The sequence below is a fragment of the Typopeltis vanoorti genome, chromosome 25 (genome assembly GCF_054136105.1).
Source record: "Typopeltis vanoorti isolate ZY-2024b chromosome 25, IOZ_Tvanoo_1.0, whole genome shotgun sequence".
NCBI classification, from domain to species: domain Eukaryota; kingdom Metazoa; phylum Arthropoda; class Arachnida; order Uropygi; family Thelyphonidae; genus Typopeltis; species Typopeltis vanoorti.
The window spans coordinates 78,395,001-78,412,182 of NC_143573.1; the positions used below are offsets into that span (position 1 = coordinate 78,395,001).

Sequence of the window (17,182 nt, forward strand, 5' to 3'; positions counted from 1 at the left end):
TACCCCAGGTGTTGTACTACCTTACCCCAGTCCTGAAGATACTTTCAGGCACAAACTTTGTTTGCTCACACTTGGATAAAGGATTAAACTAAATTTATTATAGTCTAACCAAGTGAAAAATAAACTTTCAACATCTTTCTCTAAATCCAGAGTAATTTTATAAAAAGGTGGCACACCGTTTGGCAACTCCTATAGGTAGATATGACCTTGCTAATGCTTCTGCCTGGTATCTCCACTTGGGCCTGGCTCCCACTGAAGACCTCAATAAAGGTCAAAACTAGTCTGGGTAGTGGCCATTTCCTTAATGCATAACATTATACATATCTGCAAGGAGATGTGTTTTGCATTATGGGAGATACTGAGATAGGAGTGATGTTAGCTTGCTCCACCTTTGCAACAAGTTGCCTGGTGTTGTACTACCTAACCCCAGTCCTGAAGATACTTTCAGGTGCAAACTTTGTTTGCTCACACTTGGATAAAGGAACTAAATTTATTACAAAAGCATCTATACCTTCATTTTGAAAAGAGGCCAATAATTCATTCTTAAGTTCTAAAATGCAGAATAGCACTTTACCCCTGGATAACCATCTTATTTCAGTGTGAAAAAGTAAAGATCCATACTTGGCTTTCATTATTTAAAAAGTTAAATAACATGCCAATTTTTTTTAAAAAGGCATGCTTTTAAAGGTCTTGACTTGATGTAATTTACCATATTCACAACTTGGTCTAGTACAGGTTTTAATGTTGCCGGTAATGTGTTAGAAACTAGGGATTCTCTGTGCAAAAAACAGTGCATAGATATAATATTTGGGTTTATTTTCTTTACAAGGGTAACAAATCCTTTAATAGAGCCTAACATTGATGGAGCACCGTCTGTATACAAATTCCTACACACAGCTACCGTGAAATTTTAAAATTTTCTAAATATGACATAATAGAGTCAAAAATATCCTGTTGTACATTCGATAAGTTCTCTGCAGCACAGAAATTGATTCACTATTTCATTTTCATTAATGAAACGAACAAATCCTAGTATATGAGCTTTACTGCTAATGTCAGTGGACTCATCAATTTGTAAAGCAAAATGTTGTTTGGAAAGTTTATTGGTAACTGTTTTCTCAATATCTTTCAATGTGTGATCTGTTCCTGCAAGTTTTTAAAGCTTTTCCAAGGGAATCAGAGAGAGGTGTGCTGGAATACATTGTCACTGGGGGGGGGGGGGGGGGGGGGGGATTGGTCCTTTATTATGATCCTCTTTCCAAAAGGGAACCAATGGAGTGGTGCAAATCAGGTGAAGCACTGCCGAGAAAAGCCAAGGTCACTCAGTCCACCAAGAAGATCATGGTAACAATCATTTGGAATTGCTGAGAAATTCGCTTGATTGACTTCAAGGAAAGGAATACCACTATGAATGCAGAATATTAGTATTGTTAGATTGTGATAGAGTGGAAATTGATGAATTCCTATCTTATCACAGTCTAACATGCTTTTCCAATCAAAAGAATGAGATAAATACAATAAATTGCCTCTAAGTGTAGAATAAGTATTATGTATATATAAATCAAGTGTGTTCTGTTATGAAAAGGTTAAATAAGTATGTATTCTGTGCCATTCACGAATATGATTAAATTAATATTGAAGGTATAAAACATTAGCAGAGCATTATAAATTATGTATAAAAGAATTATAAAATGTAAGCACAAATTCAACGGTTGGGGGAGAGTCAAGTCCAAAGGTTCTGGAGTTGTAACGTGAGAAAGCGGCTCGTCCAAGTAAACAATGTGACGTCAGCGTACGTGCGATTAGCGGCGGAGACAATGGACGCCGTGACATAGTAGTTCGCTGGACATCGAAAGGGGCAAGAATCGCCGAGAAGGAAAGAGAAAATATAAGGGTCATGCGACCCTGTAACAAGGCTTTTTTCTCCTGGATTTCTGCTGTGGTTACCCTCTTGTGGCAAGGAAGGGTGCCAGTGCCCGGTACCGGCAGTCGCAGGTTTCGGCGACAGTATCTCCGCGGAAAAGTCCAGCTGTCCACAGAAGGCCAGTTTCCTGTGAACTTATGATGCCATAAAGAGCCATAAAGGAAGATAAGTAGACTTCGTTTGTGTTTCACTCAATATGAATGAAAGATTTGTGCCACGTTAACATGTTATAAAAGGGAACATTAATGATATAGGATAAGGTTGTATTGCTAGGACTTTAGAAGGATATTGAATATATGTTTATTATCTGTTTATTATCTGTTAAAGTTCGCCATTATATTGAATAAAATCAAGGATATGTTTAGAGTAAAGATTTGGCATAATATTAAGAGATTGTGAAAGATATGAATGTTATCTTGTGTAGTCTGACAGAGCTACGGAGTCTTAGATTGATTGTGATAATAGTACATGATTAATGCATTAGCGAAGGTTAATATAATCTTTACTTTAGGAAGCTACTGTATAATATTTTATAAGTGTAATAGTAGTGTTTGAATTTTATATACCTTGTCTGAAACTCCCTTAAGATGGGATTTGATTTAGTGTTATTATGTGTATCAACTTTTGAGTATAATAAACCTTGCTTTTGATTCTAACAAAGAGTTTCTGTAATTTCTGGAATCTGATGCACCGCTTATAAAATATTAATGCGAACCTATGCAGGATATTAAAAGGGATATTTGAAAAGGGTATATTTTGGCCACGTCTGCAGAGTTGATAGGTATCATTAAGTACTGTCCAGAGATTACCTCTTGGTTGTTAATGTTTAATAATCTAATAGCACTAAGTGGCGCAGCAAAACAAATAAATTTCTTGGCATTTTACGAGAGGTAAATCTTAGACACTCTGATACTCTAGTACTGCCTCTATCTCGAGGAAATTCCATTGTCATTCAGAGGTACCACGTGCTACCCGATAGTGTATTACAGAGATAAAGCAACAAAGGTTTAAAATAAGTGTGAATAAGAAGAAGCGACACAACATAAAATGGCGCAGCGGTAGGATAGTTATAATAAGGAAGAAAAGGTTACAACATAAATAGCGCAGCCGATAAGGTTAATATAGAAGGAGGTTTAGGTTAGAAAAGACTGAAAAAAAAAAAATACAAAGTTGTAAAATAAAAGACAAGAAAATTACAACAGTATGCTTCACTTCTGCACAAACTGCACAACGCCATAAAGGAGAAGACTAAGAAAGCTGTCAAGTGGTTACCTGCTTCAGAACAATGCTCCCGTCCATACGGATATTGTTGCGAAGTCTGTAGTGAAGGACTGTGGCTTCCAGGAGATTGAACACCCAACCCTATAGCCCAGATCTAGCACCCAGTGACTACTACCTCTTCTTGAAACTGAAGAAAGACCTTTGAAGAAGAAAATTTACAGATGACAATGAGGTGAAAGATGCAGTTTTAGGCCATTTTGCAAACAAAAGTACAGACTATTTTTTCAAGGCCATAGAAATGTTAATTCAAAGATGTGAAAAGTTTGTTGAAGTAAAGGAAGATTATGTTGAAAAGTGACACAGTTGTTTTCTTTCCTGTCACCTCTAAATGTTAGTCAGGCCAGAAACACATGGAACCATCCTCATATATATGCTATTCAAATAAGCTCTACCGGTGCTTCCACTCTTTCAGCAAAAGCTCTGATAGGACAGGTCGTAATGCAATGTTCAGAACTCGTGCATTTCTAACAAGGTTTGAGACACTGATTAGCAATATTTCTGATCTCCATACAGTTGAAACATTTAGCTTTGGGGTAGTTGCCACCCAAGTGACCATACGAGCCACAATGCAGGCACTACCTCTGTATTGTAATAGTTCACAATAACTCTAGTTGTATCAATGTTGACAAAATTTGGTACGGACTTCTTCATATCCATTGTGAAGGTGACCTTGCCCAATTTGTATCTTCACCTGATATAACCTTTTTGTATGTTACTGATTTTATCCCCATTTCAAGAATATCCAGATAAGAATTTCATTACTATTCTCTATATATTCCATTTTAAGTCTTCCAATTTTTATCATTTTAACCTGGATTCCCTCCATAGCACAGGAATTACTTGCTACTTTCAAATGTCATCATCATACGTATCAAGGATTTAGGCCTAGTATGGCCTGTTCCGGCCTTAGAAGTCATCGTTGAATCGTTTAAGAGGACGTCCTGGTTTTCTTTTTCCTAATGGCTTGTACTTTAAAGCTTAATTGGTAATCTTTCTGTTTTCATTCTTTGAACATGTTCCATCCGTTTATGTTTATATTTTTTAATTTTTTCAATTACTGGTTCTTGGTTTAATTCTTTCATAATATCTTCGTTTCTTTTGTGATCAAATAGGGTATACTTTGCAGTTTTTCTCATAAACTTCATTTCTGCTGTTGTTAATCTTTGTTTGTCTTTTTGTTTTATTGTCCAGATTTCGCTTCCATACATTAAGACTGGTAGGGCTAATGTATTGTATACTTTTAGCCTGGTTTGTTTTAAATATAGAGTTAATTACTCCTGTTATTTTTAAATATTTTGCAATTTTTATGTTTATATCTTTTTCATTTTCATAAGTGATCATACATCCTAGGTAGTTAAACGAATTCACCTGTTCTAAGATCTTGTTATCTAATACTATTTTAGTTCTTGCTGGATCTTGTCCTTTAAAGGCCATAGTTTTTGATTTTTCTGTTGATATTATCATACCATAATCTTTGGATATCTCATTTAGATTTAAAATAGCTTTCTGTAAGTTATCTTCAGAATTTGTAATTATTATTTGGTCGTCTGCAAAGAGGAGAGTGTTTAAGTTAACTGTAGGTGAAAGTTTAATTCCTTGATGTAAATTTTTACTCCATTTTATTATTATTTCATTTAAGTAGATATTAAAAAGAGTTGCTGAGAGGGGACATCCCTGTCGGACCCCTTGGTTTATCTCTCTTGTATATGATAGCTCGTGATTTAATCTTATTTGTATTTGATTTAATTTTGTTTTACTTTTTCACTTAGTTTTTTACTCTTTAACTTAAAACTTTCAAATGTAAAACCCTGTAATAATTTATTCCATGTTTCCACATCTTTAACTACAATTAAATATTTCCCTCCACCATATGGCATGAAACGATAAATCTTACTAGTCCCAACTATCTCTTTTAAAACCTTAGTCACCTGTCTTCCTTCTTCACATCTTAGAATTTCAGTGCCTAGAGTTTGCACCTTTGGAGGAATTGGTACCATTATCTCAGGCAGGAAAATACTAAAATCTCTGTGTTTGATTATAAGAGAAACCTTTCAGTTGTAAGACTGAGAATTAAATAAATCCAATGATACAGAAACAATCTACACCACCAGCAAATGCTGTATTTGAGCTACTATAAAATGGCAGCCGTGATACAGACAGAAGTAATCCCATAACGCAGATATTAACTGCACTACCAACAATCTTAATATTAACTTAAAAAATCCAGTGCTTGCTTGTGTGTGTGTGTGTGTGTGGTGGGAGAGAGAACCACTACTAGCACCAGTAAAACAAAATTAAAATAACAAAGTGAAAAACAATGAAAGGAAAGCAAAGTACTTATCTTACTGAAATCCGACCCAGAAGGTTGAAGTAATGCAGAACTCATATTTTCCATATACAAGAAGTGAAAAGGTGTATCACCTCATTGTTATTGGAGTGGATCTGTGAGAGAGGATAATCAGTTAAACTGGATTGCCCTCTTCTGCATAGTATCAAAGAGAAAAATAGCAAGAAATGATCTCACTGACTTCAAATATTCATATGAGGTGGAGGAATGGAGTGCACTCCATTCCTCCACCTCATTAGATAAGTAGTGTCCCACCATTAAGAGCATCAAGGTCTTCCAAAACCATATCCTGATGATCCTCTCTCACATATCTACTCCAATCCCTTTGTCATAGACATTCAGGTTTTGTTTTATACCTCTTCTACAGGTAGTTTGGAAGAATGCTCTGGTAAAATGTCATTATCATTCCTTCACTTTGTTCCTAAACTGTAAGAATATGGGACAACTATTGGTCAACATCCATTTAGAGTTGAGTTCCGAACCTTACGAAATGCACTTCTCCTTCCCTCTATCATTCTATCTACCTCTGTTCTTTAAAACAGCCATCCTCACTTTGTCTTCAAAGAATAAAACCTTCAGGTTATAATGAACCTAATTAATAACCAAAACAAATTAATTTGATTCTTTTTATTTCTAGAATTTTTGGCTGTTTCATAGCCATTATCAACACAATTATAGGAAAATTATGAAAAAAAAAAAAAAAGAAAAAGAACATCAATTCAATTGATAACGCATGATATTATATGCACTATCGGCTTCAGGAGAATAGCTCTGTCTATATTAATAGATATCCAAAAATAAATTAGGTAATAAAATATTTTTAAATACAAAATTAATTGCAATTTATGGAACACACAAATGGTGAGTATATAACTTCCTTTCCTTCTTATCCTGAAGTTTACAGAATCCCCTGCTCTTGCAGCTTATGTTATTATGGACAGTTCTGCAGAAATTTGTCTGGAAGAACATCAAAATATATTTCACTTAAAGAACCCAAAAATTCTTTCCAAAAGAAAATAACTTTTATGTAATACTTTGGTCTTGTTCCAAAGAATCCTGTGTTTCGTAGATACCATACAAAGAAAGCTGTGAAGTGAAGCACACATTCACAATCCGAACCTTAACAAAAATGACTGCCTTAAACTTTCTCAATTTTAGGAAGTTATAATGACTAATACTCACTATTCATGTGATATCTGCGACAATAGGCGTATACACCTGCAGGCCTGGAAGTCTACATCCCTTTATACACAGCTCATTGCAGACACATTGCCAGTAGTGTTGTATCGATAAAATTGGACAAGATATCAGTGGGCTAAACGTACTCTTAACAGATGAGACTCATTTAAATCTTTCCTCAGATTCTAGATGACACTTGATCAGAAAGTGGTACTGATTACCATCACAAGAATATTCTTGAAAGGGATAGAAATACAGTGGTGCTGAGGTCATGGTGAGGGTAAGCATTATGCTTAATGGATGCACTGAGTTACAAATGAAAAAGGAACTATGCCTGGTGAATGATACTGCAACGAAGTACTTCAGCATCATGTTCGATTGTTCTGTGGTGCTGAAGGCAAAGAATTCATGGATGACAATGCAAACCACATTGTACACAAGCAGTGGAGATAGTCCTGGAGACCGAGGATATTAATCATATTGGGTGGCCAGCATGCTCCACAGATCTCAACACCACAGAATATGCTTGGGAGACAATAGGGAGATGCATTGCTGCTCAAAATTCTCTTCCAGAAAACAAACAAGGCCCTATCTTTGCTCTGAAGAAAGAGTAGGCCAGTTTGCCTCAAGAACTCCTGAATCATTTGGTGCTAAGCATGGTGCAGTATTGTGAGAGCTGCATTGTAGTTTGGTGCAGACATGTTCCATATTGAAATGTCTTCCTATAGTTTTCTATAAGCACTTTACATTAATTCCTTAACTATGTCCTTAGGAAATTTGTAACTTTTGCAAAAAAACATATTGCAATTTAATTTGAATGAAATTTATTATTATTATGGGAAGCTCCAAGGAGTCCTTAGACTCATCAAGAGAGGCCCAACATCATATCAAGAACTATTCAACATTCACACAGTATCCATCATACTTCACCTTGAACTCATTTACAGTCATGGCACCCACAACAGACTCTGGCAGCTTATTCCACTCTTCACGCTTATTCCACCTATTATAACACGTTTTGTGCAATATAATTTATTAGTATTCTGGCGATAAATTTATGTCTACATTTGGCTCCGGTCATAAAAATGTTTTCACGATGTATGATTCACAATCGTACACAGGTAAAAATGTAGTTCGTCCTTAGCTTTTGAACAACAGTGTATATCAATATAAGTTAAGGGGATAAAAATCCCTTATATTGTTTTTCAGCCAGTAAGCGAAACTAAGATCGAAAACTACGATCTGTAACGTTTCATGCCGACGAACTGTCAGCGTATCCAAGCGTAAGTGACCACTTGGTAGTGCCACACCACGGCAACTCGTTGCAAAGGTGGAGCAAGTTCCCTCACTGTTCTTGACACTATCACTGTTCTTGATAGTGTATATCAATCTATCTAGATATATATATATATACATATATATAATATATAAAAATATTTTAGTAAAAAAGTTAAGTTGTTGATGTTTATTATCTGTTGACTAATATTCATGAATTACCTCGGGATATTGTTGCAAATATCCTTTTATAAATTCTTTTGAATCAAGATGAATATCTTCCCAGACATCTTTACCTAAAATTTTGTGGATAATAAGAAATAAATATTGCGGATAAAAAATGATAAATAAATAAATATATATATATATATATATATACAGGGTGTTCGGGATAAATTTGACAGTTTCGTAAGGAAAAAGAAAATCTTCTTTGTATCTATTAAATTTAATGAATTGACAAAAAAACATTACAGGCAGAGTTAATTACAATACTATCAACAAGATTTACTCAAAATAACCACCATTAGCATCGATCACAGCTTCAATTCTGCTTCGGAACCTCGAACAAGCTGATGCTACAGTCTCCCTGGGAAGGGCCGCAAAAACTGTTTTAATTTTATCCATTAACTGGGCTTTTGTATTACTGGAAGTGCGATTGGTGTCTTTTTCAACTGCGCCCCATACAAAATAATCCATGGGGTTAAGGTCTGGGGAGTTTGGAGGCCAAACATTTGGACTGGTGAAGTCGTAGAAATTTTCAGACAACCATTTTTGACTTTTCCCAGAGGTGTGGCAAGGGGCCGAATCCTGCTGCCATACATACGGCCTACCATTGGCTACCCTTGTTATCCAGGGCTTGACTACAGTTAGCAACTCCACGAACAAAGCTCGAATTCCAATGCCAGGGTTCTTCAACACCTGTTCCTGCAGATTTGCGAGGAATTCTGCTGTACGAACGCAATCAGATCGTCTGCTAGGGATCTTTCTTCTTGCTACATCCTCGTAGTCACCATTGCAAGTCTCTAGTTCATGCCTGATTGTTTTTACTGTGTTCAGGGAGCATTGGGCAGCAGTCGTAATATCCTTATTTTGATGGCGGGCACGAATCATCATGATACAAGTTATTCTCTTCCATGATTCAGGTGGGTTCCAGCTATCCATCCTTTCTGACATCTTGTATATGAATGAAGAAGGGTCCAAACTTTTAAATGAAGAGAAGTGTGTGTTAATACATGTAACTTACGGAAAAATATAATTAATTATAAATATGTCAAATTTATCCCGAACACCCTGTATATAGTGATAAAACCTGTAAAAACCACAATTTAAGAAAATCTTTTAAACACCCAGATATGTGTGTATGTGCACTCATGCACACACACACACATATCTGGGCGTTTAAACAGCAGTCTTGGATAACTTCTTATTATCATGGTTCCACAACCCAAATCAAGCCTACTACTTGTTAAGGAACTAGGGAAATAGCCAATAGGGAACCTGGCTATTTCCCTTATGTGAATAAGGGAAATAGCTATTTCCCTTATTCACATCCATTGTCACTTTATTATAAAAAGTAAGAAAAGTAAGTAACAGCAGTCTTGGATAACTTCTTATTATCATGGTTCTACAGCCCAAATCAAGCCTACTACTTGTTAAGGAACTAGGAAAGAAAAAAACCTCTGGGATACCTTAGTAATTCATAACTCTACAGGTAATACTGAGTTTTTGTTTAACAGCCTTCCAAGGAAGGAAGCCTTCCTTCATTGACAGGTATATCTTCCCAGCTTCACACCATCATTATTCTTCACACAAATAGGTTTTATCAAAGTCTTGTACAATTTGTTCATTGGACTCCCTTCTATCAGAAGAATTAAATAAAACACACTGTTGTCTAATGGATATAAAAAAACCATCATACAAAAAAGAATTGATAATTATTATCCTTCAGCCAGACTACAATCTGACATGAAGAGGATTTCTATACTCTACATTAAAGGGACTTCTGAACAATATTCATGGATTCTCCACAAATGCAATCTGTACACTGCTTTCAAACCAACATGAAAGTTATTTTCTTTCCTACCATCTACTTAACATAAATTGTCTATATCATAGGTGGCCAACAGCAGGCCTGCAAGCCACATGCGGCCTGTAACGTGATTTTGTGTGGCCCGCGGCAGGATAAAAACTATATTAAATTACAGTATATGTATTATCAATTTAGCTATTAGTTTTGATCGCAGATTTTCTGATTGATATACTAGTTATATTCATTATTTCTGATGACAGAAACAATTTATATTCTCAACACAGAATCAAAATTGCTTTAAAAAGATTACTCGATTTATAAAATATATTGCTTCTCTGTGCGAGTTGTAGTAGTACCCCTTTTTCCAGTCAAGGGTGGAGATAAGCACTGACTTTTGGAAACTGCCAAGGGAAAAATATCCTGCATTGAGTGATTTCAGCTTGAGAATTGCATTTATGTTTGGAAGCACATACATATGTGAATGCACTTTCTCAACTGTGAGGGCGGTTAAATCGTCACAAAGAAGCCAACTGACTGATGACCACCTTCAGGATTTGTTACGAATATCGTCATCATCGTTGAAAATCAATTATGATGAACTTGTTGCCGCACATGAACTTCACAGTGTTCTCATTAAGTTGTGTTATATGTAAAAAAAACAGAAATATGTAATTAAATTTAATTTAACAACTTATATTTAAATCAATCATTTTATATTGTTCTCCCAGTAGTAAATGATTTAACAAATATTGTAATTCAATACATATAAATTGCCTTGAAAAAATGCTTTCTGCATTTTTTCAAGGTAACAGTGTGCGGCCCGTAATGCTACCACTCATCATATATTGGCCCTCGTATAGAATAAAGTTGGCCACGCCTCGTCTATATCATCCTTATCTGTTGTCTATTAAGTACACTGCTCATATTGACTTCACTATTTTGAGCAAACTGGCCATTCTACTAAAATCAGAATCGAAGAACATCAAGATTACATGAGATTTCTAGAATGAGAGGATTCAGGCCTTGCTTCTTGCACCATCAATACTACACAAAGTTCAGTGGAAGCTGACAAAGATTTTATACTATAGTAGATTAGATTTGAATAGCTGTTAGTTGATGAGTGAAACACATCAACTAACAGCCATTCATCTTAAACAGACTGCATACCTATCTCCAAGTATTAGGAAGCGATTGCTATAAACTGTTCATAATTATTATTATTCATATTATTATTATTATGATGATTTTTTTTTTTTTTTTTTGTAAATTTGCAATCATACCTAGTCTAGTTCCATGGAACTTTAATAGAGTTATCCCTGCTCTCTCAATAGCCACCAAGACACACGAAAATATGATTTATTCTTGTGTTAATATTTTGAATGTTCTAACCAATTCTCTTGCTTTTTCCTGAATAGTGTTCATGAGCGAAATATATAGGAGTTGTATATAAACTCTAGTTACTTTTACATCTGTTAAACTGTTTTTTAAAAGTATCATTGTATCTATTACATGTTTCTATAAAACATCTAATAACAGTTAATTGAAACACAATTAATCAAAACTGTGACTCTTCAGACAACAAATATTCAATAAAGAAACACAGTGAACAATCAAAAAGGCAACTGGCTGAAAAACAGTAGAAAAAGCAGCTGATTAAAATGCATTGTGCCAAAAAAACTGCAATTTTTCAAAGAAAGGAAATCATTGCAACATGAAATGAAAGGTGGTTCACAATCAATATAGACACTTGCCAAAGCCTGAAATTAGGAAAAAAAAAAAAAAAATTTCAGACACTACATAATTCACTGAATTAGTCATCAACTGAGACAACTAGCATTTTTCATTAACTGTGTTCCCTGCTTTCTAAAGCACTTATTCTCTTCACATTCAAAAAAAAAAAAATCATTACATGCATTGATATTGTGTTTGTGTGGCAAAAGAAAAGAGAAAACTGAGCAAAAAAAGAAAGCAGTAAAGCGATATCAAAATAAAATTATCAACTATTCTACCATTGCTGGCAATTAAAAAAAAAAAAAAAGTTGCAAAACTTATAAATGTTCCAATTTCAATGGTTTTAGTTTCCTCATAAGGCACAGGTGTGCTATAGGTTTTATAATCTCTGCATGGGATTGATATTAAAAAAACAAATTCTAATGAAATTTTGTAGCCATCAGAATTCTTATTTCATTAATCTGTCACTAAGAGTACAAGTGGTTCAAAATTGGAGGAGGTGCATTTTCCTTGGGTTGTATACTGTTATTCAATGAAACATTTTTTGACAAATTTTAGTAGAATCCTCATGACCACCTCTGGAAAACCAGACAAATCATTTGAAATTCTCTGGGGGTAGGAGAAAATCTCATGCCCTTTTCTCAAAACCCTTACACAATTTCAAGGGATGTCCCCTTGTTCTCTTTCAATGTCATGTAATAGAAAATTTCTTCACCAGACAATCAAATCTGCGCACAATAGTCATAATGTGGTAAATTAAAGATATCAAGAAATTATATACTTGGTTTAATCCTTTATCCAACTGTAAGCAAATAAAGTTTGTGCCTGAATCCTTTATCCAAGTTTACACTTGGATAAAGGATTAAACTAAGTATATACAGTAGAACTCGGTTATAACGATTCACGGTTACAGCGAATTCACGTTAATAACAAATAATTTTGAAGGTATACTTGAATTACATTTGATTTAATGCATGTATTTCATGTTTATTATGGATTCATTTCATGGGAATAACGAACGAATAATACGCGTTAGTCGTTCCTTTACTGACATTTTGTACGTATGCATTTTCTGGTTGTGGAAAAATGTCGGGAGTCAAACGGAAAATTTTATTGATTTCCGAAAAAGTAGAAATTATATGGGAGGTGGAAAGTGGCCAATCAAATCTGACAGTAGCAAAGAAGTATGGTTTGTCCCCATCTACAATATCAACAATTTGGAAGAATCGTGAGTTGACTCTGAAAGCTTTTGAAAACAATTTATCGAAATGTTAAAAAACTTAAAAAGTGTAATAAAAGTGACATTGACGAGGCACTTCTTTTGTGGTTTAAAGTACAAAGAACCGCTGGCTTACCTATTAGTGGACCAATTTTGAAAGTTCAAGCTGAAAAATTTGCTGTTCAATTTGGTTATAGTGATTTTAGATGCAACAATGGGTTGATTGATCGCTTTAAGACCAGAAACAATATTGTCTACGCAAAAGTAAGCGGCGAGGCGTTGTCCATTGACAAAAACGTTGTGTCTGACTGGATCAAGAATGTATGGCCGGAAAACTTATCAAAAATAGACTCACAGTTTTAGTTTGTGCGAACATGACCGGTAGCGATAAAAGAAAGCTTCTTGTAATTGGAAAATCGGCAAAGCCTAGATGCTTTAAAAACATAAAGAAACTTCCTGTTGATTATACAGCGAATAAGAAGATACTTCAGGCGCAAACTTTGTTTGCTCACACTTGGATAAAGGATTAAACTAATTTTATTATACTCTAACCAAGTGAAAAAATAAACTTTCAACATCTTTCTCTAAATCCAGAGTAATTTATTAAAAAAGGGTGGCACACCATTTGGCAACTCCTATAGGTAGAGATAACCTGCTAATGCTTCTGCCTGGTATTTCCACTAGGGCCTGGCTCCCACTGAAGAGACCTCAATAAAGGTCGAAACTAGTCTGGGTAGTGGCCCTTTCTTTAATGCATAACATTAGACATATCCGCAAGGAGATGTGTTTTGCATTATAGGAGATACTGAGTTAGGAGTGTTGGTAGCTTTCTCCACCTTTGCAACGAGTTGCCCTGGTGTTGTATCACTTTACCTAGTCCTGAAGATACTTCAGGCGCAAACTTTGTTTGCTCACACTTGGATAAAGGATTAAACTAATTTTATTGAACAATTTTGAAACGTGCACAGAGATTGATAATTTTATAGACATTGATAATGGCATCGCAACTTCGGGTATACCGACAGACGCTGACAACTTAAAACAAATCTCTCATACACCAGAAGATGATAATAGTAGTAGTGACTGAGGAAGAAAATAGCAATGATGAGAAAATCATTACCTGGTGTGAAGCAGAAAGTGCTTTACATATTTTAACAAGATTTATGGAATCGCGATTTGTAAGTTCAGACGACATATTCAAGCATCTTAGTGGTATAAGGAACAATTTCAAACATATGAAACATGCGTCTTGTGAAAAGCAAAGCACGCTTGATGATTTTTTATGTAAAAATGTGAAGTTTTAAAAATAAATTTTTGTTCTTTATTTGTATGTATGCACATATGTATTTATGTTATCCAATATATCTATGCTGAGAAAAATCTGAAAACATTTTTAATTCGCTCAAATTATGACCTTCTTGGATATAACGAATAACGGTTATTACGAACAAATATATGCGGTCCCATGGAATTCGTTATAACCGAGTTCTACTGTAATTTCTTGGTATCTTTAATTTATAGTATAACCAAGTGGAAAAACTTTCAACAGTCTTAATGTGACTGCATCAACGTTTTATAAGAAGGGTTGATAACATTCTTATTCCTCATTGTCAATGTGTTTCTCAACAATGCCATGATTCTTTGAACTATCATATCCACTTTTACAACATGTTCTCTAAATCTCAACTTCTTGTCCACTGTCACACCCCAAACCCCTGGTCTCATCAATTTCCTGAAGTACAATGCCATTAATTATTATTATTATACAGGTATCTCCATGGAATCAGAAGACTCATCATGGGAGATCGATTATTCACACAACATCATACCTCTCCTTAAACTCATTCATTGATGACAACGATCTCTGTCAAACCTATTCATCGCCCTCAAAGCAAATTTTCCTGCCATGTACTGAAAAAAGGTCTCCATATATCATAGGAAGCAATAATGTTTCCTATGAGAATAGATATCTGAAGACTTGACAGAATAGATATCAATAATATCAAATAGATATCTATGATTCCCACAGACCTGCCACAATCTTTGTCACTTGCCTCCAGATTCTCTCCACAACTTTTTAATCTCCATGGAATGCAAGAATCCAAATCTACGCACAGTAGTCCATATCTGGACTACTGTGCGTAGTCCATATCCCTGCTTGTTAGTGTGTTCTTCGACAACATGTAATCTGATGTGTTGTTTTGGTTACGTTTGCAACATGTCCTTTAAACTTCAACTCCCTGTCTACAATCATATCCAAGTCCCAGGTCTCTTCAATTTCCAACAGTACAGTTCCATGAATATAGTACACAGCTTCTGATCTCTTCCCAAAGTGCATCATCTTACACTTGGACACATTAAACTTGGAGCCATTTACCTTTGCCTATACTGCTAGTGTGTTTAAGCCATCCTGCAGAATTGCTGCATCACCTTTGTTTACCATTGTTCTTTCCAATTTATCATTGTCAGCAAACAATGAAATATTTCCTGTTAAACCATTTCCTACATCACTGATGTACACTATAAACAACAGAGGGCCAAGTACCGAGCCTTGTGGTACACCACTGTGCACTTACCTTCTCCTGGACTCAACTGCTGCATAATCACTTTTCGATATCTGTCCATAAGCAACCCTCTAATCCAAATGACCAGATTCATATCCATGCCCATTTGGTCCAATTTATGCATAGAGTTCTATGTGGAATCTAGTCAAAGCCTAGCAATGTCAATGAATAGCCATTTCCCTTATTCACATCCATTGTCACTTTATTATAAAAAGTAAGAAAAGTACTATGGCAAAGTACTCCTTCATAAAACCATGTTATCCCTTATCATATTCCTATTCACTCAGTCCTAAATTCTGTCTTTCACCAATTTCTCCAATACCTTAACTACCTCTCCCATAGCTACTTCTGTCTTGGAGCCTCTTTTATGCAATGTGACTGGTTCACTCTCTTTCCACTCGATTGGCATCCTAGTAGTGAGATTTAAATGAAACAGTCTGGTCAAAGGAGCTGATAATTCCCTTGCATATTCTCATACATGGGCCAATACGCCATCTAATCCTATGGCTATGAGATTTTGAAATATTTTAACCACCTCCATTTCTTCAACCTTTATTCTCCTATCAGTCAATGTCACCACCTAGATGGTACACCCATGCAAAATGTTGACTCAGTAATTCAATTATTTGTTGGTTCTGTTACCTTCAAACTATCAGCACTTTTTAAAGTCATCCTTCCATAGTCTTTTACTTGTACATAGTGAAAGAACTCTTTAGTTCTTTAGGATTTCTTTTGGCCTCATCAGCTAGCTTACTCTCATAATTAGCTTTGACCTTCCTTACCATACAAGGTCACCCTTCTTGCCTATGCCTTATACTGTTCACGAGCATGCTGATCACCTTTTTCTTTATAATCCCTCCACAACCTTTTCTTTGTATGCAACTCCTACTTAATGATGCTATTCATCCATGTAACTCCTACATGATTTATCATTCTGACTCTAGGTGTACACATTTTGATGCTCTTTCTTCAAACACCCCTTGGCTACCTTCCATGCACTTCCAACATCTCTCCCTTCCAAACTCTTATGCCATGATGCTGCATCCCTGGCAATCTCCCACGTCGAGACTACATGATCACTTTCTCTAAACTATGGTTAGCCATGGTTAACTGTGGTTATCCAGCCCATAGAAGGTACCCTGTTGGGACACATTAGTTCTGTTTCAATAAAAATTTGAGTTGTTTTTAATGTTTCAGTGTAGTGCCTGCGTGCTTGTCACAGTTAGAATTTGTGCTACAAAGATGCTTGGTAAAAAACCAGCAAAATATTAATAAGTTCAATAAATGAATTTATTTCTTCCTATATTGGTGTTCTATATTGAAACTTCAAATGCTTAGCCACCTCCAAGGTCAAATGCTTGATCATTCTCCAAAACAGGAGAAAACATTGTAACCGTGGTTAAGGACAAATTCTTTGGCACTATTACCAGATCCATCACTCGTAAACTCTAGGTCCCTTCCATCACTTGCCAGGTTACATAAATGTCTGACAGAAGCTGCATTAATTCCATTTCCTTCTTCCTCTTCCCTTTTCTCTTTCCTATCTATCTATTTATCTATCAATGACTCCCATAATGGTTTCTTGCTGTGTGCTCAATGATCTAATTTTGTTATACATATCATTTACATCTTC

General features: G+C 35.4%; 1 protein-coding gene across 1 annotated transcript in view; it reads right to left on the reverse strand.

The window, feature by feature from the left end:
- egg (SET domain bifurcated histone lysine methyltransferase eggless) overlaps positions 1-17,182 on the reverse strand; it is a 625,200-nt gene that overhangs the window by 340,053 nt on the left and 267,965 nt on the right. The window contains exon 10 of the mRNA XM_090414562.1: positions 8,229-8,302. Coding sequence (XP_090270688.1) covers positions 8,229-8,302 — 74 coding nt within the window. The remainder of the gene's footprint in view (positions 1-8,228; positions 8,303-17,182) is intronic.